Consider the following 26,244-nt stretch of genomic DNA (forward strand, 5'->3'; position numbering starts at 1 on the left):
ATATAAACACATTTAGCACCTTGATACCTGGTGAAATACATGTTATAGGATCCTCTGGAGTAGCAGTACCAAAACCACAAAATGTCATGTAAGAACCATACATAGGTGCAGAATATAAAAAGAAAGTAAATGGGAAGGCAGCCTGGACACTTGGAAGAGAGAATTTGTTGCATGTTTGAATGCTTCTGCTACCAAAAATGACATCTCAGCAGTGAAAGAGCATATCAGGGAGAGGACTATAGTGAACATTATTCCTACCCTTCTAGCTTTCATTGTTCAAGAAGGGTGTTTTCTCTGCGAGGGAGCATTCAAACACATAAGCTTTACATGCAGCCTAAAGTAGTGCAGTCTAAATTTGGTTCTACTGACATAAAATGGCTCTGAAAAGACATCTTCTTTAAAAGGAGTGTTGAAATCAGCTTGTATAATCCATGGTTACTAGAATTTGTTCCTTCAGAATGAAGGGTGTCATTAAAAAAAACACAACTAGGCCTATTGCAAGTACAACACTGAGTGCTGAACAAGTGTATGTAATTCTGTCGTGTTTTGAGTGGTTTTTCTTCATTAGTAGCTTGGGTTTTATGTAGGGCTTGTCTGCACAGGAGCTTCCTGTAGACAGGTTTGATGAGTTATTGTTAAACTTGAAATACAGGAAAGAGTACATGTTGCTGACTGCAGCAGTTTGATAGGTCTGCACTGTATCAGGTGGGCTTACTTCGTAGTGGTGGTCTTCCGAGGGCACTTGCAGAAGGCATGGCGCGGTGCCCTTCCATAGCACCAAAGTGGAAGATTTATAAATTTCTCTCAAGTCTCCTGACACTGGTTGACCATGTAGGGAACGGCAGTTCAATGAGAAAGGAGCCACCAAGATACATACTGAAAGGAAAAGAGGCACATCACATCTCCACACTGCAGATCTTCAATATTTCCAATTCTAGACAACATTGTAAGGCCTGTTCTTGAACAAATAAAGATTAGTGCCTTCTTACCTCAACTGCTGCATTAAAATAATGCAGTGGTTTTTTGTAATGGGTGAGTTTTGACCATGGAGACGATTAGACCCTAGTATCTTGGATATGCAGTGTCTCATTTTCCTCATTACTTTATTTGAGATTTAACTTTTAGTTAAATTCTCAAAAAAAAAACCAAAAAAAAAAACCCAAACTCTTGGTGGTGGTGGGGAGAAAGATTCTCATTGTTAATTAACTTAGAAAATAACTGGTTAAAAGAAATGCCAAAACTCAGAGGTAGAAAACCATTTCAATCCAGAGAGATAGATTTAAAACAATCAGGCAAGCTAACCATGCTGCTAAATTAATTAATTTTGATGGAACTTAAGTGTGACTAACATATTCTGGACAAGGAGTCATTGAATATGAGGTACAGAGAAGGGAGAAAAGTTTTACATTTGTTGTATCCTTTGGAGTCAGCTGTGCTCACATCTCCCTAGGAAGTTTAAGGAGCATAGCACTTTTTACTGTTTACTCCACTCCTTTCCAAATATGTGAAAGTGCTGTGGCTCAGAAGGTCCCAGATTCAGTCCCTGGCATCTCCAGGTAGGTTTGGAAATGTCTCTTGCTTAAAATCATGGAGAGCTGCTGTCAGTCAGTGTTTACATTGCTGAGCCAGATGGAGAGGCAGTCTCACTTGGTATAGATAACTTCCTCTGTTTCTGTGTGTTTCCTAGAATAACTATGTGACAGCAGTTTTTGAGTGGTGGTGCTTTTACTACTTTTAAGAACAACAAAATGACTTATACGGTTGTGCTAGGGTGCCCCCTGATGGCTCTTTCCATTTCATTATAAATTAAGAAATAGAATCTGGTAGGAAATAAAAGGTGCCTGGCCTTCATTCTGAATAGAAACTCTTGGCTCAAACTCTTTTAAGGGTCTAGTCTCCATGGAAAGAACAAACAGACAAGGATCCTGCAAGCAGAAGTACAGAATAGGCATTGTCTCAACAGAAAGATATAAAATGCAAATGCATTATACTTATATTCTGTTGGTGGGCTTTTACTCTGCTAGACTTCTACATTAGCTTATGCAGCACATGTCAGAAAGTCGTATTTTCCTCATAAGTGTTTATTTCTGGTAAGATAAATAAGTTAGCCTATTCGTCAAATTGTTTGTTACAGGGAATAGCCGTCCCAAAATGTCCCTGTTGCAAAAGTGATTGTTAAACTGATGTTTTGTGTGTGCTCAGCGCTGACTGGAAAGCATTGTCTCTAGAAAACACTCAGGGCTGCTTTTCTGCAACAGTTAGTTTTGTTGAATCATTGAGGTCCAAATCTTTTCAGTTATGTGAAGCTTTTTCAATTAATTTCATTTTAATATAGCAAAAGGACAATCATCTAAATCCATCTATTATACATGAAATACAATATAGAACATTCATTTTCATTATGCAATATTTATTATCCCGCTTCCTCCATGAAATCCTGACCCATCTTTCAATTGTATAACAGCCACAAATTTCCCTGGAGCAACTTCCATTTAGAAGGAACTAACTGGAGAAAGTATGGTTCTATCCTTTCTCTTGCAAGCATAAAGAACATAATTTTTCTTTTTGAAATATGAAAACCGCCTGAAGCAGCGAGTCACAAAACCATTAACCCGTGCTATCTTTGCTTCTCTTCCAGCATTTCAAAATTTGAAGAACGATGCTGTTTCTTGTACGTGCTGCACAATTCAGATGACTTCCAAATTTATTTCTGTACAGAACACCACTGCAAAAAGTATGTTTTGGCCAATTATCTATACGGTTTGCGTGACGGTGATCCTGTGAGCTGCTGCTGTTTAGGAAATTGGCTTCAGCTGACAGGATCATCTTTGACCAATTACATTCCGCCTGAGCATGAGATGTGTGTGCATCAGACAAGTGCATACTAGAGTCAGCATAATGTTTATCAAAATAAATTGAGACCCACAGATAAAATTGAGATGAAGTGATTTTACTGGGGATATCAACACATTCCTTTTCTCTCTAAGCATGCTGCAGTGGTATGTGTTAGAATTCTGGAATCTACCACTTCAGGTGGAAGGTCTCCTTTTCGTCTTATGTTTTCTAAAAGAAAACCTGGCATGTATGAACAAGCACACTGGAAAGGGGGCTACACTATACCTTTGTTAGTTAACTACATGCAGGCAGGCTTAATTTTACATGAAGCAGCATTCAAAAAATGATACGCCCATATGCCTGCAATTTTTGGTACAGTCTAGAATTCTGCCAGCAGTATCTTCCTTCATTCTGCATAATACATTTGACAGGAATTGAAATGTTTGAAGAAAAATAATATTCAGTATTCTAAAAAGAAGTAACGGCTGTTGATGAACTGGTTAGCATTTGTGAGCCTCAGGCAAACATAGAATGATGAGCATGGAGTGATGTTTAGAAGGGTTGCTTACAAAGTTCTACCTATCCAAATCTGTCCTTGGATTTTAAAGTTCTGAGTTACCTGGTCTTGCTTTCAGGGTTGCAATATTGTGTTGGGAAACATGACATTCTTCTGGTTTTGATTTCCAATTTGTATTCAGATGTATACAAATTGGTCACATTTTTTCATTTTACATTGTGCTAATCATCAACATCCATCAAATTTTTCTTTACAATTGTAACAACAGAATTGTAATAGTAATTATCTTGCTGCAATCATACATTCACATCAAGATTGAATCATTGCACATACAGACAATTCCAGCATACAAAGGAATCCTGATGTGATAGTACACTTATTTCAGGATTCCTTTTGGCACGATGTTTTATCAGCATGTCTTCCTTTACAATAGTAGCAATGTAAAGAAAATAAGATGCAAGCTAAAACTGTGGCAAATTGTGCAACTGCTGTTTTAAAAATTAATCTGGATGGCAAACAGAATAGGGCAAAAATGGATGTGGTAGATTTTGTTAATCCCTGTTGTCCAGCTGTAATATAATTAGAAATCATGGTTTGTACTCAGGAGCACAGTATTATTAGAGTATGCATTTATATACACATGCACAACTGCATGTATTTTATACATTCATGAAAAACTCTTCACATGAATCTTGAGACACTTTACAGAAAATCTACCACAATAGCTTTAAAAACACCACAGAAATGAGAGCTAAAGATAGGTTTTAAAACAATGCAGAATAATCATCTAAGGAAGCGACATTTCCCCAGGTATTCCTGTGTTTCCAAAAAGATGGGCATCTGTTGTATATCAGTCGTGATGCTGTTGAGTGGAGAAGGGAAATGGCTTTAAAAGGGGATTAGACAAATTCATGGAGGAGAAAGCTATGAATGGCTACTAGCCACAGTGCCTATGCAATGCTTCTGAATACCAGTTGCTGGAAACCACAGGAGGGGAGAGGGCTCTTGTGGTCAGATCCTGCTTGCTGGTTTCCCACATTCAACTGTCCAGCCACTGTAAGAACAGTATGCTGGACTAGATGGGCCATTGGCCTGATCCAGCAGGCTTTTATTATGTTCTTAAAACGGAGGGGGTGAAAGCTATTATGAACACAGTGAAACAGTCATAAGCAGCTAAAAAAAAGAGGCAACCACTAGGATTCATTTTGCTGTAATACTATATTTTCTTTCATATGGATTTTTGGCAGATTTTTTGAAATGGTTAATAGCATCACTGAAGAAATAGGAAAGAACACGGAGGAAGGTGAATGCGATGGAGACTCTCTGGAGGTGAGGGCAATCTTGCATTCCTGCTACTTCTCACACTTTTACAGAATTGTGCTCCTGTTGGGTTACTTGTTCTTAACTGGATAATTAGCTGGATGAGCCTTAACTGCTTTGGAATAAAAAGCAAGCCAAATCCTCATCTCGTTCATATTGAAAGAGTTCGGTGTCAAATTAACAACTTCTGGATTGTTCCAGTAATAGATGTTAATGCAGTTTATCTCAAACTTGAAAGTACTGCTTCCATCTTGCGCCCCTAAGCATGTCCAACAATCACTGACTTCAGTCATGTTCTTGATTTCTCCGTGGTAGCTGTAAAATCCAATGCAAAGTAGTGTTATCATAGTGAATTGCTGCTTTGGGAATATCAGTTGGCCACTGAAGTGCAGGGTGTAAATTTAGAAACAAATGGAGGTTACGCTATGTTTCGAAGACTTGGAACTTCTAAGATACTTCTTAGAAATGTTTATTCCAGGCTGACAACTGTAATTTGATTCAGGTAAGGCATGACTTCCCTGTGTTATTTCTAAGCACACAAGACAATACTTAAACGGAATAAATACTAGAATCACTGATATTTTCCTTTTGTTGTACTTTCTGTTGTAGTATGACTACGAATATGATGAAAATGGTGATCGAGTTATTCTGGGTAAAGGCACTTACGGTGTAGTTTATGCAGGACGAGATATGAGCAATCAAGTGAGAATTGCCATTAAAGAAATCCCAGAAAGAGATAGCAGGTAAAGTAATAGTCTGCATTACATAGGCTTTCATGTACTCCGTGTTCTTAGTTCTCCAAAGTTTAAACAATTGCATGATATGTTAGATGTTAGACATAAAAAGCTTAATCAAAGTGATTCATAGGCTTCTTTAGGTGTGCAGGGTATAGTTATTTTTGCATAATATTTTGATTTCCAGGCTCTCAGTGTTCTAGCTCCTGCCCAAGAACAATGACAGCTGCACTTGCTTGTTACTAAAGAAGCCAAGCTTCATTCTAGAAGACTGACAGTGCAAATTTAGCAACAGGAGAAGAGCAGGAATTAGTTCAAATGCCCTTAGATGCCAATGATGCAGCAAAGGTCAAACCATTTAGGAGAGAAGCTTCAAGGTTCCCTAAACGCAATTAAGGGATGAGGCCAGTGGTCAGGATTCCAGGATCAGGAGCTGCAACATCAGACTGCACAGGAGTGTGAAGTTGTTCAGACAACTGGTCCCAACTATCTGCCATGCTTTTAAACAGAGACAAGGGAAGTCTAGTTACTTGTGAGAATGCTTGGCCTGCTGAGAACTCCTGGCCTGAAGCCAGGTGCTCCTTATTTGAGGGGAGGGAGGGTGATCCTGCCTCTGGTTGCACCTCTGCTTCTTTGAAGACAACGCCTGGCTTTCCTGCTCTGATAGCTCACTCTGTGACATGGAGCTCCTCACCTCTCCAGGCAGAGAAGAAGTGGCATCCCTAGCATTGGATAGCTCAACCTCCTCATCCTAAGCCAAGGAAGGAGGGGACCTGGAAGACTTTCAGAGGGAGAGTTTCAGTGGAGGGACTCAGCTCAGAATCAGGGGCCTGAGCAGGAGGGCCACAACACACAGGTTCTCGAAAACACTCGTCTATGACAGCTTACTATGCTCCCGATTGCTGCCATAGACTTCACATGGGAGTATGTGAAGTGCCATGGGAAAAGGTGAGCCCTTTCCTGCCCCCCGATCCCTGAAATTGGAGTAGTCTTGTGCCTCAAGATTTTGTGTCTGGTAACTTTCAGCACATGGTCAGGAACATGATACTGCAGAAGGATTCAAATGTTTGGATTTGTAAAAATTCAACCCTAATACCTCAAATCACAGACTCAGTCCTGATTACACTGGTGGTTTACCACCACCACCAAAGAAAATCCTAATAGATTGTGTGGTCTACACACATGATCAGTACAACAATAGAATGACTAATACACCATGAACACAAGTTAACTACTCCTGTGAGCAGGGGTGGGGTTGCAAAAGCTGGCTGCTGGCATGTCATTAAAACAGGCTCCATACCTTAGTTTTCCAGAAGAAACACAGAAAATCACTGAAAAAGCCAGCCAAATAGCACATGTGAGTGGATACTGGCTGAAAACTGCAGATCTCTCAGTGAAGAAGGAAAAAAAATGTTATTGCACTTTAGGCAAACATCCATGGTTGACATTTCCTATAAACCTCCTACTTTAAAAGCTTTTCATTTATGCTGGATTATTCAACCAAAGAGATAAGCTTGAGTTTTATTTTTCTATGCTGTTGGGATGGTTCATTTATTTAGCTTCAAGCTTTCTGCCTGCCTGTTTGTTCTCCATTATCATTTAGACCTATTTCCTTTTAATAAACGTTGCCTGGGCAATTTCCTGTACCATTTTACCTTAAAGTATTTACGAGCAGAATTGCTATTTCAGGTTGCTTTTGAATTTATATCACAGCATGGTAGGGTATGGAACTCCATACAGTTAAATAAGCTGGTTGAGGCACTCTGAACTTTCTTGTAGGTATTCCCAGCCTTTGCATGAAGAAATAGCTTTGCATAAGCACCTCAAACATAAGAACATTGTCCAGTATCTTGGCTCGTTTAGTGAAAATGGATTCATTAAGATATTCATGGAACAAGTGCCAGGAGGTAAGCAGCTTTTGGTTAATGAATATATATATATATATTCTGTTCTGATGCAGAGATTGTTGTGCTCACAAGATTCCGCTCACATTTTCACTGAGCGGGAGAAAGCAGGACCCTTCATATTAGCTCAGGCATTGAAGTGTTTACTGATGACACCCATCTAATAGGCAGGTATACAGCGTTGAGTTCCTTAGACCATAGGCCTAACCTAAGAGTAAGCCCTTGAGAACTCTGTGGGGCTTACTTCTGAGAAGACAGCACTAGGATTGCACTGCAATGTATACAAATCTTGAGGCACAATTCAGCTAATGAGTCCCACCAGAGGCAGCCCTGCACAATGACTTCCACTTGCCCAATAGAGCTTCCCGCCCTCTTCTCCTTCCCACACTACCTGAAATTGGCTCAAGGGGGGGGTGTCAGGAGAGCCCCCAGAGCAGCAGGAATGGGAAAGGGGAATTGTTCTGTCTGGCAAGCCAAAATGTTTAGCAGTCACCTTAGTGCAATGTGAAATTCCTTTCTATGCGCCTAGGATGTTGACATTTTATACTTTAGTTATCTAGAACTAGTGCATCTGGCTGGATTAACAGAACTTTACCAATTCCGTTATGTTGGGATTTGCTTTCCTGCCGACTTGCATATCTCAGATGACCTAAAAATAGCACAGGCCTTTGAATTGGAATAAGCAATTCATTCTCTTTTTCTATTCTATAATAAAAGGGGATATTGTTTATTTTAATTGACAGGCCTATCCAGGTGCTTAGGCATTGACCAGATCAGCCCCTCCCAGGCCACTGGGCCCTTCCCCAGGATCAGTTCTATACTCTTGCCCAAATCCTGCTCCCCTTTCCATCCAGCCTGGCCAGAACATCTCCACAGGGCTAATGACAATGGCGATCTTCCTGATTTGAAAATTGCCTTCATTGACTTTTTTTTCCATATTACAGGCAGCCTTTCTGCTCTTCTGAGATCGAAATGGGGACCATTAAAGGATAACGAGCAGACCATTGGTTTTTATACCAAACAGATTCTTGAAGGATTGAAATACCTCCATGATAATCAAATAGTGCATCGAGACATAAAGGTAGATTTCTTTTCAAAAAGCATTAGATTTATGTAATGGACATGAAGTTACCCTTAAGTGCCCTCTGAAGCAAAATGCAGTGGAATGGAGAGGAACTTGATTCAGTTCTCAGAGTCTTAAGCTGATGAATCATAGAAGCTTAGAGTTGGAAGGGACCCAAGGGTCATCTAGTCCAACCCCTTGCAATGATGGAATCTCAGCTAAAAGCATCCATCCAACCTCTATTTAAAAACCTCCAAGGAAGGAGAGTCCACCACCTCTCGTGGGAGTCTCTTCCACTGCTGAACAGCTCTTACTGTCAGAAAGTTTTTCTTAATGTTTAGTTAGAATCCTTTTTCTTGCAACTTGAAGCCATTGGTTCGAGTCCTACCCTCCAGAACAAGAGAAAACAAGCATGCTCTCTCCTCCATGTGACAGCCCTTAAGATATTTGAAGATGGTTATCATATCTCCTCTCAGTCTCCTCTTTTCCAATCTAAACATACCCAGCTCCTTCAAGCACTCCTCTTAAGGTTTAGTTTCCAGACCCTTGTGGTCCCCAGAATTGGACACAGTATTCCAAGTGTGGTCTGACCAAGGCAGAATAGAGTGGTACTATTACTTCCCTTGATCTGGACACTGTGATTCTGTTGATGCAGTTAAAATAGCATTAGGTTTTTTTTTTTGCTTTTTTTGCTGCTGCATCACACTGTTGACTCATTTTAAGCCTGTGGTCCACCAAGACCACTAGATCCTTTTCACATGTACTGCTGGTAAGCCAGGTGTCCCTCATCCTATATTTGTGCACCTGTTTCTTCCTGCCTAAGCGTAGAACCTTACATTTGTCCCTATTGAAATTCATTTTGTTAGCATGCACCCAGTTCTCCAATTTGTTAAGGTCATTTTGAATTCTGATTCTGTCTTCTGCAACATTAGCTACCTTTCCCAATCTGGTGTCATCTGCAAATATGATCCCCTAAATTCCTTCATCTTAGTCATTTATAAAGACGTTGAACAACAACGGGCCCAGGACAGAACCCTGCGGCACTCCACTTGTCACTTTTTTCCAGAATGATGAGGAACCATTAATGAGTACTCTTTGGGTTTGGTCAGTCAACCAGCTACAAATCCACCTAACAGTTACCTCATTCAACCCACATTTTACCAGCTTCCTCATGAGAATATCATGGGGGACTTTTATCAAAAGCCTTACTGAAATCAAGATTCACCATGTCCACAGCATTTCCTTGATCCACCAAGTTTGTAATTCCCTCACAAAAAGAAATCGGATTGGTCTGGCATGACTTTTTTTTTTTTGAGAAACCCATGCTGGGTCTTAGTAATCACAGCATCCTTTCCTAAATGCTCACAGACCGACTATTGAATTATCTGTTCTAGGACCTTCCCTGGTATCGATGTCAAGCTCACTGGTCGGTAGTTACCTGGTTATTCTTTTCACCCCTTTTTGAAGATGGGGACAACATTTTCCCGCCTCCAGTCTGTAGGGACCTCACCTGTTCTCCAAAAATTCTCTAAGATAATAGACAAAGGCTCTGAAATTACATCCACAAGCTCCTTTAGTATTCATTTAAAGTATAATTCATTTCAAGTAGCTAGGTGTTCCCTTACTACCTCTTTTCCTATCTTGAGCTGTAGCGCCCTCCTTACCATTCTGTTATCACCAGGTTGGGCATTGCTTTCCTTTTGGGTGAAGGCCAAGGCAAAGGAGGTGTTGAGTAGTTCTGTCTTTTCCCTGTCACCCAATAGCATTTCTCCGTGTTCCCCACGCAGAGGAACTACCACTTGCTTGTTCTTCCTCTTACTTTGGACATCGCCAAAGAAACATTTATTATTATTGTTGTTAGCTTTAGCCAGCATGACTTTCTCCCTGCAACTGTTGGCTACTCGTGTATTCTCCTCTTCTGTGATTTTCCCTTTTCTTAAAAGTGTTCAAACATACCTACACTCATTCCCACAGATAATTCCTTTTCCCATCACCATCCACCACCCCTCACCCCACCTTTGTGTTAGACTTCCAATCTACTCAGTTGCAATTTCTTCCCACTTCTATTACTTTCTTTCACACACCTTTAACCTAATTTCATACTTCTTTTTCTATTACACATTGTTATCCATCTTATTTGGTATTTCAGTATTTGAAGCGGAACTTGTTTATTCTAATAGGAGGGTTCTGATTTTTCAATATGGTTTTGCAAGTATCTTTTAAACACCTCCCAGTCCCTGTCTATCTTCTCTTTTGAGATCCTTCCAATTTCTCCCATTGTTTTGGATATATTGTAGTACTCCAATCATTCGGCAAGCCACTCTATTTTTGTCAGTACAAAAAAGTGGTATTGTTCCCTTTCTTCCCTTTCTTATACATGCCCTTCTTAACTCTCAGCTCATCTGTAAGCTCCTTATGCAGCCACACCGGTTTCCTTAGATGCTGCTAATGATCCAATTGGATAGATTACTATGATCTAGTAGGATAGGCCTTTTGGAATTCTTTGCCAGAGTTCAAATCTCCTTTTCAGCTATGAGTTCACGTTGTGGCTGTGCATATGGCACTGTGCATTTTACTCATGTTCTTCAAAAATGTTGCCTGCATAAAATCAGATAGAGTTCTTTTTCCTAGCACAGTGTATACACCCTATGTTATAAGACAGATCACTGCTGTTGCAACAACTGCCAGGCAGCATTGCATAAGCAGTTATATGACACAGGGAACCCCCCTATTCGGAATATATAGAAGATGCAACTCTGCATGGACCTATTTGTTTTGCAGCAAACACAAAACCATAGCAGATTAAGGTACTTCTACTCAATTCTAGATTTCATTTCTGTCTTGTTTTATGTAGAGAGCCTTTAAAAATAAGGCATTATGATATTTAAAAATGCAAAGCAAAAAAAAAAAATGATTGGGAGATTTTATATAAACTCAGTGCTTTTTTTTTCTGGGGGGACACAGGAGTACACATACCCCTAAACATTTTGTGAATCTAAGTTTGGACTCATTGAGGGGCAGTATTTCAATATAAGTAGTAAAATGAGAGTACCCCTATACGTGTGTTTTTTTAAAGAAAAAGCACTGTATAAGCTAATTTATAAAAACAAATTAAACAACCCCTAAAAACTAATTTCATAAAAAACTAATTTCTGTAGAAAGCATGAAAGGGTCCAAATGTTACTTTACGTAATAAACCTAGAGAAATCTAGAACTCCAAAATCTCGTAATAAATATCAAAATAGCCAATTGTTCATAATACGTTTGAAAGAATTTGAATTCTCTTGTTTTTATTACATGCATTCCATAATGTAGCTAGGTAATTTTTCCATTCAGGAATGCAGTTTCATTGAACTAGAAATGAAGTGACTAATAGCAGCTTCCACTTAATTCCTCTTTTATTACAAGCCATTTCATCATTAATTTTAGCTGCAAACTCTTTTTCAAGATCAGCCATAAGATTAAAAAAAATAACAATCCCAAATATTCTCCCCTCCAGGGTGATAATGTACTTATCAACACATACAGTGGAGTGCTAAAGATTTCAGATTTTGGAACATCAAAGAGGCTTGCTGGCATAAATCCATGCACTGAAACATTCACAGGTATGTTTCTAAAATATATTGTGGAGTCGCCTAATTTAAGAGTAAAAGAATATTCTAGAGCATAAATTAGATAAGGCACTTACTCCCAGGAAGGTAGGTACAGGATTACAGCTTTAGTTCTGTACATTTTTGAAAACCCTGATACAGGTTGAGATCCTAAGCACACTGACTTGCAAAGTTGCACTGAAGTCATTGGGAAATGTTTTCAGGAGTGTGGCTTTATTCATTGACCAAGTTGTGGTCATCAGATAAGTATTAATAATCTGCCTGCGCAACACACATAGCAGTTTCCTTCACTGTTATCAGCAACATTCCTGGTCCCTGAATCAAGAGAAACCCAGACTGCTGCAGTTTCCTGACCTTCCATATTATAAGGAAACATTCTGATATAGCTAGAGGCAATACGTCTGCTTAGATGAGCGAGGTATTGTGTGTGTTCTGTTCCTCAGTCTAGCAGCCAAGACAGCATGCATCCATAGGTACTTTGGTATCAGCATACTGTTTGAGACCGTATGTTTCTTTGTAGACTTTGTTCCCTGCCTCATTTCCCCTTTCTTGCTAAACAGCTAATGAATGATACTCAGATTATCTGACTGAGCTTCACACATGCAGATTTGAATCATGTTCAGAATGTATCTTGATTACCATTCTCTTCATTTTTAATTTCAATTAATATTGGTGGTGATGGTGATATTAAATTCAGTATTATAGTCTTACTTTTATGCAAACAGAACTTGCATAAAAGCAGTGTGGCCTAAGGTAAGCTACTGCTGCATCCCACTTTATGCCTGCCTTGCAGAGAAAGTCTAGATATATTTATAAATAAATTAAATCTCTTAGTCTCTCCCCACAATTCCATTTACAGTGGTACCTCGGGATACATACGCTTCAGGTTACATACGCTTCAGGTTACAGACTCCGCTAACCCAGAAATATTACCTCAGGTTAAGAACTTTGCTTCAGGATGAGAACAGAAATCGTGCGGCAGCGGCACGGCAGCAGCGGGAGGCCCCATTAGCTAAAGTGGTGCTTCAGGTTAAGAACAGTTTCAGGTTAAGAACAGACCTCCGGAACGAATTAAGTACTTAACCCGAGGTACCACTGTATTTATTTTTACATATGTTGTAAGAATTGCTGAGATAATGAGCTGCTTTAAACTGTGATTTATTGGACTGAGAACAAGCACTGAGCCCATGATTCTCCTTTCCTTCTTTCACTTGTTCACCATAATCAAACACTTCTGAGGTTTATTCTGGATTGTAAATGGAAATTAAACCACAGTTTCCCAGTTCGGGTGTAACTGGGGAAACTGATGTAATGAACCACATTAGAAGCACCCAAACTTCGCACATGAAGGGAAGGGTGAGAACAGAACATGGACACAAAGCCTATTACATTGGGTCAACACAGCTAAAATGCTTTGCACGCTCAATAAAGTGCAAAACACCATGAAAGCCTGGGAATTTAATATTTGACTGTGTGTTTTTCTTCCAGCTTTCGCTTTTGATTAAAGAAATTCCTGCCTAACTGAATTTTTGCTTGCCTGCTTGTTTTTAACAGGTACTCTTCAGTATATGGCGCCAGAAATCATTGATAAAGGACCAAGAGGTTATGGAAAGGCTGCAGATATCTGGTCCCTAGGCTGCACAATTATTGAAATGGCCACAGGGAAACCTCCGTTTTACGAACTTGGAGAGCCTCAGGCAGCAATGTTTAAGGTTAGATCCTATAGATGTTTTAGGTTTTTGTAAAAGAGACGCTGATCTGGAGAAGAGCCATAAGATGAAACACTCATCTGTGTGTGTCTGTGAGGAATAATATGTTTTGCAGTAGTGATTCAGTTAAAAGGGAAAATACGCTAAAGAGAGAATATTAAAAAGATGTTCAAATTCCAATGAATGCCTCCCTGGGAATGAAAACCAGTTTCAAATGGAAATGCTAATGACTTTATGTAATGTTTTATTTTAAGGAGACTCCTCTCTGTGGTGGAAGGTCTTGATTGTCTTTCCTTTTCTGTATTTGTCAGGTTGGAATGTTCAAAATACACCCTGAGATTCCTGAATCCATGTCAGCAGAGGCAAAAGCCTTCCTCTTGTGCTGCTTTGAACCAGATCCAGACAAGAGAGCCTGCGCTAACGAGCTTCTTATAGATGAGTTTTTAAAGGTTACAAGCAAAAAAAGGAAGTCTCAGTCAAAGTTAACAGGTAAAGACCTATTTATGCCTAGCTCAAAGAGCTTAGCAATTCTCTTTAATTTAGCCAACACTGACAGCTTCTTTGAGAAGCTCAATACAGAATCACTAGCATACTTAAAATGTGGCTTTAATCAACCAGTTTGCATCGAATAAGTGTTTTTTAAATGTTTATGATACTATTTGTTAATATTTAACTTCCCTTTGAAAGCATTGAGACTTACTTAAGAGAGTAATAACAGGCTTGTTAAATTCTTTTTTCAGTGAAAACGAGTCATGAATAACTTTAGCTAGATTTGAGGCCTTTATGTGTGTCTTAAAATAATTCTTAAAACACAAAACCCCCTCTGTTTTAAATTCTCTGAACTCCCCCCCCCCCCCAGTAATATGGTCAAATTACCTGCTGCTTGTTCTACTTCATAAGTGAATTCTGGATGGTTTCATTTACTTTTCCTTTTCTATTTTTTTTCTCACAGCACTCTCAGTTGGATCAAATGGTAAGATTAATATTTAGACCTTCCTTTTCATACACTTAATGAAATCTTTGAACTTCGGTGTTTTATTTACCATTTCAAATGAGAAAATAATATCCGAATATGACATCTGCTCATACAGTGGGACTTCCTCTTTTCACCTTCCACAGCCTCTTGTGCAACTTCAAAACCTGCTTCAAAGGGCTATAATAGAGACATAATTGGTACAATCAATCCTGTCTTATTAATGCAGATCCCAGACTCGTACATGTGGGTGGGGATTTTCATAGGGTATAATGAACTCTCTCTCCCCACCAAAGCCACATTTCCTTGTGGTCCAGTTCAGTGTATCTGGACATTATCTTGGATGTGAGCATCACATCAACTCCCATAGGCCCCACAGGTTACATATGCTTTGCATGCTAGATGAGATGGATCATTGCTAATGTTTATTATAATTCACTGTGTCCAGCAGGCTTGATTACACTAATTTTCTGGGTTTCTTCATTTCCATAAGCAGAATATCTTCGAAGCATATCTTTGCCTGTTCCTGTTGTTGTAGAAGATACTAGTAGCAGCAGTGAATATGGCTCTGTTTCACCTGACACAGAATTAAAGCTTGACCCATTCTCTTTTAAAATGAGAGCCAAATCTTGTGGAGAAAAGGATGCAAAGGGGCTAAGGTCCCTTTTTCTAAGGTAAAACTTCCATATTGCTTTGTGGAAAGAAAGTGACTTTTGCAAATAAATTTAGTGGTTTTAATAGCAGTTTCTAATTTATATATTTTCAGCATCCCAGATGAGAATTTTGAGGACCACAGTGCACCTCCTTCACCTGAAGAGAAGGATTCTGGCATCTTCATGCTCAAAAAGGATAGTGAACGGCGAGCCACCCTTCACAGAATCCTAACAGAGGACCAAGATAAGGTGGTGAGAAACTTGATGGAAGCCTTAGCACAGGTAAACAAATACCCTTAGCATAGTTAATAGTAAAATAAGTGCTTGTAATCAGAGGACTAGCACATCCCAAACTGGAAGTTTTGGCAAGGTTTCATTGATATTACTCTGGTGTGTTTGTTTATGATTGATAATTTAGAACACCTTTATCAGATGACTGAGTGTTTAGGGGCTCATTTAGTGGGGATACATAATTAAATGCAAGTACCTCTGCAAGACCTAAGACTGCAATCCTATATACACTTAAGCAGGAGTAACTAGCATGGAACTATAAAGTTCAGTGCACTGTATAACAAGTTATTTAAGACATCCTAGGATTGTGCATAGCAAACACCCAAATGCTGCAAATTAGGCATGTACTTTGAAAGCAGAGGCTTTTTAGTAGAATAATATTTCTCAGAAATAATTGGCTTTAAGAAGTAGTAAAAAATAGAAGCAAAGAAGCGTAAAATACTATATGGTGTGCACAAGTCAAACTTGAATTCTCCTAGTAAACAGTAATCCACATATTTGGGGGCTTTTGTCTTTAAAAATGAAAGCAGAAACAGATTACTAGATGGCTGACTTATGTAAAATTTATAGGGAATAAAAACATGTCAATCAAGATATGTATAGTGACAAATGCTCTATTTGACTCTCAGAGACTATAGTTTGACTTGGAAACAGAAATGCAAAAATATTTGTGTGGTTCTGTATAAATACACACACACACACTGTTATTAGAGTACTTTAATCTGGGAATAAAATTTAAAAGTGAGGAAAATGTACAGAAAAATGTCAGAAAAATACTTTCCTCTCCCTGGCCAAATTGTAACACAGTTGACCTTGCTAGAGCACACCATTAGGATGGGCCTACAAGGAATTGACTCCAGTTAACCCTGGTAGTTTGGCAACTTTGCTTTGAGGAATTTACTCATCAGCCTTTGGTTTGTATGGTGCTAGAAAATTTCATTGTGTTACAGGAGAATGGCCATGGCTATCTAACAACAGCATCACATTGCAGATGTTGCAATTAGTAGATAAATGAAGTGTTGTTCTGTGACTCACCTTGGGTGAAGTAATGTAACTTAAGTGTCAAATCTGAGTTGACCATGGCATATACCTAAACTGTGCTCAGCACTAGGGCTGCGCAATCTGATCTATTTCACCACCAGTGAGTCTAATTTTATCAATCCCAGGCCACAAGTTGCAGCAAATATGGGAAATGCTGTGCCTCAAAGTGGCTTACTCTTGCAGCATTATTATGTACAGGAAGTTCCACACTAAATAAGCCAGACCATTCTGAGATAAGAGTAATTAAATCTCTCATTAGTCAGGCGTAACTGTGCCCCTGAAGGACCAAGTGCGCAGCCTGGGAGTCATTTTGGACTCACAGTTGTCCATGGAGGCACAGGTCAATTCTGTGTCCAGGACAGCTGTTTACCAGCTCCATCAGGTACGCAGGCTGAGACCCTATCTGCCCGTGGACTGTCTCACCAGTGTGGTATGTGCTTTGGTTATCTCTCGCTTGGACTACTGCAATGAAGGTGACCCGGAAACTACAACTAATCCAGAATGCAGCAGCTAGACTGGTGACTGGGAGCAGCCACCAAGACCACATAACATCAGTCTTGAAAGACTTACGTTGGCTCCCAGTACATTTCTGAGCACAATTCAAAGTGTTGGTGCTGGACCTTTAAAACCCTAAATGGCCTCGGTCCTGTATACCTGAAGGAGCATCTCCACCCCCATCGTTCAGCCCAGACACTGGGGTCCAGCGCCAAGGGCCTTCTGCTGGTTCCCTCGCTATGAGAAGACAAGTTACAGAGAACTAGGCAGAGGGCCTTCTTGGTAGTAGCACCCGCCCTGTGGAACGCCATCCCACCAGATGTCAAAGAGAAAAGCAACTACCAGACTTTTAGAAGACATCTGAAGGCAGCCCTGTTTAGGGAGGCTTTTAGTGTTTAACAGACTATTGTATTTTAATATTTTGTTGGAAGCCGCCCAAAGTGGCTGGGGAGGCCCAGCCAGTTGGGCGGGGTAATAATAATAATAATAATAATAATAATAATAATAATAATAATAATAATTGCTGCTTTCAAACTTTATTTATTAATCCTGTGTGTAAGGTAAAGGTAAAGGACCCCTGGATGGTTATGTCCAGTCAAAGGCGACTATGGGGTTGCAGCAGTCATCTCGCTTTCAGGCCGAGGGAGCCGGTGTTTGTCCAAAGACAGCTTTCTGGGTCATGTGGCCAGCATGACTAAACTGCTTCTGGTGCAACGCAACACCGTGACAGAAACCAGAGCGCATGGAAACACCGTTTACCTTCCTGCCACCTATTTATCTACTTGCACTGGCGTGCTTTCGAACTGCTAGGTTGGCAGGAGCTGGGACAGATCAACGGGAGCTCACTCCGTTGCAGGGATTCGAACTGCCAACCTTCTGCTCGGCAAGCCCAAGAGGCTCAGTGGTTTAAACCACAGCGCCACCCATGTCCACAATCCTGTGTGTGTCCCTAAGCAAATTAGTGGTTTAAATGAATTGAGTTTTCTCCAGATAACCAGTGATGCAGTTCATACAAAAATATTCAAAGGGCATGTGATCCTTTTCACTGTGCTTTCCTCACACATTCACGGGAAATGTATTCAAAAGTATTCTGTGAGAGTCTTAGCTGAGAAGTTGAGGGTATAAATTCCAAAGTGTGAATGAGATGTGTTGGTAGGGAAAAGGTAATAAACCAAATGTCTCCATACACTGAATACTGTGTTTCACATCTTGTCATGTACCAAGTCCTTTTGCACCTGTAGATGCCACCAACATTTTCTATTGCAGTTTTGGAAATGCTCATATAGTAAATGTTTACTGCTTCAATGAATAGTAATGAAGTACACTGTAGTTCGGAAAATGAGTACACCACTAATAGCCTGGTCTTTTTCTCTCACTCCTGCGTCTGTGCCTTGTGTCATGCTTCTCTATATGTCTAGAACAGCCTTCTAAAAGTCATAGGAACATAGGAAGAGCCTCTGCTGGGTCAGACAAAGGCCTGTCTAAGCCAGCTTTTCACAGTGAGCAAGCAGGTGCCTATGAAAAGCCCACAAGAAGGATGAGAGCAATAGTTCTCTTCTTCTGTTGTTTCCTGCTTTTCAGATGCCTGCTGCCTCTGATCCTGGAGGGTAGAATAAAGTGAACATGATGAGTAGCCATTTTTAGCCATAGCATGCATGAATTTGTCTAATTCTTTTTTAAAGCCAGTCTTAGTTCATGGCCATCACCACATATTGAGGTAGCAGATTCCATAGCTCAACTATGTGCTGGGTAATGAAGTCTTTGCCCCCCAATCTGTCCTGGATGCCCCACTGTATACCTTCATTAGGTGCCTGGGAGTGCTAATGAGTGAGAAAAGCGTCTCTCTATCCACTTTCTTAACACTAAGCATAATTTTATGAACTTCAGCCATGTCTTTCTAACTCACCTTTTTTTCTGAAGTAACCCTCTTTCCCAATATTGTACCCTTTTCTCATAGAGAAGCTGCTCCAACCTGGATCATTTTGCTTTCCCCTTTCTGCAACTTTCCCAGCTCTACAATCTCCTTTGTAAAGATGTGAGAACGTATTCCAAATGTGATCACCTCACAGATTAATATAAGAACATTATGATATTGGCAACTTTGTTTTCAATCCCTTTCCTAATAATCCCTTGCATGCAATTTGCTAGTACATGCACGGGGTTGATTGTTGTCATTGAATGGCCTCAAGGTCCCTTTTCTGGTCAGTCACCACCAGCTCAGACCCCATTAGCATATTTGTGAAATTTGAATTTTTGGTGCCCAATATGCATCACTTCACACTTGAACCACAGACTTGGACACCTCATCCGTAATTCCAGATCATCCGTAATTCCAGATCATTTATAAGCAAGTCAGAAATCACAAGTCCCAACACAGATCCTTGGGAAACCCATTTCTTCCATTGTGAAAACATTCAGTTTATTCCTACTTTCTTCTTCCTGTTTTTTAACCAGTAATCTGTGCATACTTTCTTCAGATACCTTGGGTCAGGAACTGTTATCAGAATGTTTTTTGAAAGTCCAAATACACTATGTCTATTTCTGGAACCCTGCAGTTTCTGTTATATACATCCCCTAGCTAAAAGAGCACAGTATTTGCAAAAAGACTGAATTGTTGAAGCCTTATGGAAATCTATAGATGGAAGTAGTGCCTAGAGGAATATTCACTGTATATTTTCACTATTGCCTCATGATTACACAAAGGTAATTAGCTATTTTTTGTTTGTTCTAACAGGGACCTGAAGAGCCTAAGCTGAAATGGGAACACATCACAACTTTAGTCGCCAGCCTCAGAGAATTTATACGGACAACTGATCGCAAAATTATTGCAAATACACTTTCAAAGCTAAAACTAGAGCTAGACTTTGACAGTCATGGCATCAGTCAGGTCCAGCTGGTCCTCTTTGGTTTCCAAGATGCAGTAAGTATACATTTCTCTCTTTTTTTGCTAGTTTTGCTAAACTGATTTTTCATATACTGATGAATGTCTTAAATCTGCAACACAATTGAGTGAAAGTTAATCATGAGCCAGTTTGGTAAAGTAGTCACAGTGCTTGGACAGGGCTTGGAAGGCAAAGTTTAAATCCCTACTGAGACATGAAGCTCACTGGGTGACCATGAGCAAGTCTGTTTTTCATTCTAACCAACCTCACAGCATTGTTGTGAAGATAACATAGGGGTGGAGGAAACACAATGTATGTCACCTAGAATTCATTGGAGACAAAATGGAATCGAAATACATAAATAAGCAAGTTTCTTGTGCTAGAGTTTAGAATGAGAAACACTATGTCCAGGCTAATACATTATGAATAATGTGAGAAATATCCTCCTCCTTTAGTTATCACATTTATTTCATGCATTTAACTCCAAGGAGCTTGATGTCATGGATCCGGGTGGGTGGGTGCGTGCAAGGAGGCTGGTCGAGCCAGGGCAGAGAAGAGATGTGGCCAATAAATATATGACCCCAGGAAGAGATCTAGTTCAGTTCGATTGTACTAGGTGCAGAGCCTAGGGGGCGCTGCAACTATGAGGTAGAATGGAAGGCGAGAGGCAGGAGGGCATCAAATTCTGGCATTGCACAGTAAAGGTAAAGGGACCCCTGACCGTTAGGTCCAGTCGCGGATGACTCTGGGGTTGCAGCGCTCATCTCACTTTACTGGCCGAGGGAGCCGGCGTACAGCTTCCTGGTCATGTGGCCAGCATGACTAAGCCGCTTCTGGCAAACCAGAGCAGCACACGGAAATGCCGTTTACTTTTCCGCTGGAGCAGTACCTATTTATCTGCTTGTACTTTGACGTGCTTTTGAACTGCTAGGTTGGCAGGAGCAGGGACTGAGCAACAGGAGCTCACCCCGTCACGGGGATTCGAACCGCCAACCTTCTGATCGGTAAGCCCTAGGCTCTGTGGTTTAACCCACAGCGCCACCCGTGTCCCGCATTGGACAGAGCACCACTGAAATTTGAGGCCCCAAGTTCTGCCACTGATCCAGTGGACTGAGAAGGCCTCTGCTTGGGAGAGCCGGAGGAAGAGACTCCTGAAAAGGGTTCAAATAGGCAGGGGCGTTCCCTTGCCGTATTCCCTCTCTCCATCAGTCACCACAGCCCTGAGGCACAGGCTTCTCCATCTCTGGAGCAGTCGAAGATTGGTTCTGCCTCATCCATTTTTCCTGCAGGAACACCAGCTCTGCCTCTGGAGTTGTCAGAAACCATGTTCAGTGTTGCCTTTCCACCTGTCCCATCCACCTGTGATGAGGCAGTGACCCACCTAGGTCACAGAGACAGCAGTGTAGACATGAGCAGGTAGAGCAGGCTCAGCTAGGTTGCTTGCCCAGACTTCAGAGCAGAAATGCTTGCTGTGCTAAGTCGTGCACACCCCATTCCCTTGCAGGGGAGCATGTTGTTGGCGTATCGGTGTCTTTGCTTGTGTAGCTGTTGTCCCTTTGAACTGCATTTTGCGTATGCATTGCACTGATCTCAGCATTAAACATTTTGGTAGAAACTGCAACCTATGTTCAAGTTCTTCACTGAGTGGGAGCCAGGACACTCAAGGTGGTGTTAACAACTCTCTGAAATAAGTTAGACTGAGAGTCATTGACTGCCCAAATTCACTTGGTGTGCTTCATGGCTGAATGGGGATTTAAACTCTGGTCTCCAAGGTACTAGTTCTGAACTTTTATTATAATTTCTCCAAAAGATGTCTTCAGACAACATACATTCTGAGGGGTTTTTTTAAGTGCATTTTCCATGCCCTCTGGCATGCTTCATAAGACCCAGCCCTTTTCCTAATCTTTGAGGTGGAGGGGCGGGCATCTATCATCCCTCTTTCCAGCCCCAAGGTTAGGGGGGAAGGCAAGGGCTTGTTTTGTTGACATGCTACCAAGGCTGATGGCTGTTTAGGACACAAGATCCTTTTCTGATGCTATTTTTAGGTGTAATGGTGGTGAAACATGAAAATATCAAAATTGCCTTTCTTTCCGACAATGAATAATAACTTTTCTTTGTTATGCACACCTACACTCTAATATTAGAAAGGAAACTTAATAGTGTTTCTAATTCCAGTGTCTCTTTCCAGGTGAATAAAGTTTTAAGAACTCACAATATCAAACCACATTGGATGTTTGCGCTAGATAGCATAATTCGCAAAGCTGTGCAGACTGCTATTACGATCCTGGTTCCAGGTGAGACACTTGCCACTCTCTGAAATAGTTCTCAAAGGCTATCCTCCTAAGTGCACTTAACATGGAGGAAAATTCTGCTGAAATCACCAACTTTACATGTTAATGTCTGCGGTTGCATACCCTTGTTGTGTTCCCCTAATAAAATTGTAATCTTTGAAGCAGTTATTGGCTACCCATGAGGGAGGGGGAGTGTACAAGCACAGGACTCAAGCACAGATTGAAGGATCAGAAATATGCCAACTATGTGTCTCTAAAATATACCCACTAAAATGTATGTATGAAGGAGACCATAGTTTCAGTCCTTAGGACTTAAAGCTGCAAGTGTTCTAAGACCTACAGCTAAAAAAACTGAAACCTGATTATCAAGGCACTTGAATTTTACACTCCTCATTTTATTTCTTTAAGGTTTAGCAATGCATTAGATTTAATCTGAGACTCTATCTTTCCCAGAATGCTTAGTACATGCTGTGATCGGTGAACACACAGTTAATCAGACCATATATATTAGCTCCCTTTGGGGCACATATCATCCTAAGCTCCTTCTAAAATCAAGAGGGCGATTTATCACTTTTGAAGTGCTTATCATTTTCTAAGTGCTATACAGAGTTTGAAAGGTAAGTCGTTCCAGGCCCTGCAGCCTCACAATCTATCAACAACATGCAAAAGGAAAAGAAGAATGGGGAAGGAAGAAGAAAGCACATACATTCAGGCACTGGTTCTTGAAGTTACTGAATAATAATAATAATAATAATAATAATAATAATAAATGGTAGGAAGTGTGCAGTTTGGTCTAGATGGATTTATAAAATGTTTGAAAAAAATCAACTCTGGTCAGAGGCATGGAAAATAGTAAGCCCTGAAGCATTTGCTGTATGAAAAGTGCTCCGGCTTAGTGACCAGGAAAGAGCTTTAGAGATTATTTTTGAAAAATCCCATAAGCCTTCCATTCTGCATGCAGCTGCAATGAGTATTTGCAAGACATGAGAACAAATTGCCTGATAGATGTAGTGCAAATCCTAGTCAGCACTTCTTGATTTAGTAGCTGCCGCTGGTCAGACCTCAAGGCCTGTGTGTAGTGCAGAGGTTGCTGTACATCTCTTATAACGATCAGCCTACGTGCCAGTCCTACATCCTATAAAGGACATGGCTGTTAGAATTAGTAATAATTTCTTTTGGTTGCAACTGCATCCCACTTACATAACCAAATCAAAGCAGCTTACAATATAAACACAATAAAATGCCAACGTTGCATCAAAAGCATATCCATAAAATGCAATGGAATGTAAAGCAAGAGCAGTATAGAACCACGCGAGGCAGGGCAAAAGTGCTGGCTTGGCAGGCCAATCAGTGGAGTCTACTAGTACAGTTTTATTATGTACAGTGCTTGGAGAGCTTTGCAGCCAAGTGGTTTATAAATCTTTGTAAATACAATTAATTAAATACATAATTACTACAAAGAAAGCAAGAGTCAAACAAGCTTGGTAGGAGGAAAGAAGGTAAGCAAACAAGAAAAAGCGCAAGAACAGCCTGAGGGGTGAGGACCCTGCAGCACATGCTTCGTAGGCAGAAGATCTCAGGTTCAATCCTTGGCATCTCCAGCTGGGGCTGAGAAAGACCTGTGCCTGAAACATTGGATAGCTGCTGCCAGCTGGTGTAGGCAGCACTGAGCCAGATGGATCAGTGATCTGAATCAGTATGAATGAGCTGTCTAGGTTCGATCCTCAGCACCCCACAATTAAACAGGATCATAGCTGGCCTTGCTGGACGACACTTCTGCCAATTGCAATAGGTTGACTAGATAAACAAATATAGTCTGTTTCAATATAAGTACACTTCCTCAACTTCTACTGGAAGCCAAAGTACTCTGCTATGCTATGCCAGCATAATTTCTGTGGCAAGCTGCTGTCTCGTCAGCTGAACACAGCTTTTAGCTTTATATAGGTGTGATCTTATCCCTTCTTGGTGGCGCTACTAGCAAGCTTTGTTGGTGACAAGTCTGTGCCAGTTTCTCCTGGGGATCAGCACCTAATTTAGCAGCTTGGTTTCTTATTTGTTCCTGATGTGCCAGATCTGCAAGGTTATTATCCCTGGGGTCCTTTCTTATTTCACAAACTGCATCTTGGTTTCAGCCTGGAGAATGGGTGCAACCCATATTGTTCCAAGTCCTCCAAGTTTTCTGCCCATCATACAGGAGGCTGCAGAGCCCGTCATACTTGTCTGTGATTTCACTGCTATAATTAACACCAAGCCTTCTCCCTAACAGAATTGAGGACACACTTCAGTTTAGCATCTGAGAGTGATACAGCCGATCAGGAGGACATCGAAGGTGAGGAGGAACATGAAGAGCAACCTCCAAATCCAACCATTCATCGGCCTTGCCTTGTACTGGAAGATGCTATAGCTACCTCAGGAGTGAGCACTCTAAGTTCTACTGTATCCCATGAATCCCAGGCTGCTCAGCGATCCCTCAATGTTCAACTTGGAAGGCTAAAATTGGAAACTAACAGGTAAGTCCTAGGTAGTTGAAGACCTGGAGCTGATTCCTTATCACACTTAACAAAGTTGCACCAACATTTTAAATTATATTGTTGCATAATCCATTAGGTATTTTTCATTGGTTTTTTTGCACAAGTCTTAATCTGCTGTGCCAGATCAGTTTAATTCTTTAAGACTAGTAAAACACCGACACTCCCATCTAGTGAAGTGAGCACAGAGCTGTCAGGGCTGTGTGCATGCAGGGAGAAAAAATGGAAGTTCTAGCAGTTCGAAGGCATGTCAGAGTGCAAGTAGATAAATAGATACCGCTCCAGCGGGAAGGTAAACAGCATTTCATGCGCTGCTGTGGTTTGCCAGAAGCAGCTTAGTCATGCTGGCCACATGATCCGGAAGCTGTCTGCGGACAAACACCGGCTCCCTCGACCAGTAAAGCGAGATGAGCGCCGCAACCCGAGTTGTCCGCAACTGGACTTAACTGTCAGGGGTCCCTTTACCTTTACCTTTTGCCTATCAGCTGTTTGGTAGGAAGGAGGAGCAAGGGGGGCAAATCTAGGCCCTACTCCATTAATGACTTCTCCCCAACAGACATTTGATAGAATTTTAGCTTTTCTTAAATAATAAAAATAAAATCTGACTGTTGAATAAATGTCCATACACAGTTCTTCTAGTTCTGGCTAAAATAGGTTCACAAAAAGCTGCTTCCATGTGAATTGTACATCTAGCTAGATTGATATAGCAGTCTAAAGCCTGCTTTTAAAATGTACTTGGGGTTTTAAACCTCCTTCGTTACATGGGCTTCCCAGATCTTCTGTTATATTCCTGCCATTCACAACTCATGATTAAATAACAATTCATTTTCATAATACTATGAACCACCACCAGGTCTTCTTAATAATTCATTCACTGGGAACAAATCCAAGCTACTGAACACCTGGCTTAGCACAGCTTCCTAGAGCACATTGTTTTCATTGTTACTGACCTCCATTCAAAATATACTATAGAAAACTCAGTCTTTGGAACTAAATAATTATAAAAACAAATATCAAATAATGTTAGACAGAGAATATAAAAAAAACCTCTGTTGTTAGCTTCCGGGTCCAAAACAATTCTAAGTATTGCTTTTAAAGCTGATTTTGCTCCAAAAACATTCATAGAAGCAAGTAGGCATAAATCCTAAGATTTCTGCTTATCGTGATTGTTCTGTAGGAGTTAGCATGGATTCCCCCCCCCCCATCTACGTGAATATCTACTAAATTCACTATGATCCTAATACACCTTCCACATTGCATATAATTAATGTGCGGAAGTGTGTACATGCACATGCTCACATATATATATATTCCCACTTTTTCGCTATATATGTGCACTGCTAAAGGTGGACTCTTGTTCACTATCTCTTGCTCCTGTTCAGTGTTGTATTCTGGGA

At 40.6% G+C, this 26,244-nt stretch overlaps 1 protein-coding gene across 5 annotated transcripts in view; it reads left to right on the forward strand.

Annotated features, from left to right (window-relative positions):
* MAP3K5 (mitogen-activated protein kinase kinase kinase 5) overlaps positions 1–26,244 on the forward strand; it is a 90,946-nt gene that overhangs the window by 59,619 nt on the left and 5,083 nt on the right. For 4 of the 5 annotated variants that reach the window (XR_013392235.1, XR_013392236.1, XM_077925961.1 and 1 more), the window contains 14 exons: positions 2,639–2,734; positions 4,600–4,681; positions 5,282–5,415; positions 7,186–7,313; positions 8,255–8,391; positions 11,873–11,978; positions 13,539–13,696; positions 14,005–14,182; positions 14,646–14,666; positions 15,160–15,340; positions 15,433–15,601; positions 19,881–20,066; positions 22,217–22,322; positions 24,586–24,829. Coding sequence is in view for 3 of the 5 variants with exons in the window: in XM_077925961.1 (XP_077782087.1) it covers positions 2,639–2,734; positions 4,600–4,681; positions 5,282–5,415; positions 7,186–7,313; positions 8,255–8,391; positions 11,873–11,978; positions 13,539–13,696; positions 14,005–14,182; positions 14,646–14,666; positions 15,160–15,340; positions 15,433–15,601; positions 19,881–20,066; positions 22,217–22,322; positions 24,586–24,829 (1,926 nt within the window). In the remaining 2 variants the exon portion in view is untranslated. The remainder of the gene's footprint in view (positions 1–2,638; positions 2,735–4,599; positions 4,682–5,281; positions 5,416–7,185; positions 7,314–8,254; positions 8,392–11,872; positions 11,979–13,538; positions 13,697–14,004; positions 14,183–14,645; positions 14,667–15,159; positions 15,341–15,432; positions 15,602–19,880; positions 20,067–22,216; positions 22,323–24,585; positions 24,830–26,244) is intronic. The other variant, XM_028723526.2, reaches the window with a different exon arrangement.

The sequence above is a fragment of the Podarcis muralis genome, chromosome 3, assembly GCF_964188315.1.
Source record: "Podarcis muralis chromosome 3, rPodMur119.hap1.1, whole genome shotgun sequence".
Lineage (NCBI taxonomy): Eukaryota > Metazoa > Chordata > Lepidosauria > Squamata > Lacertidae > Podarcis > Podarcis muralis.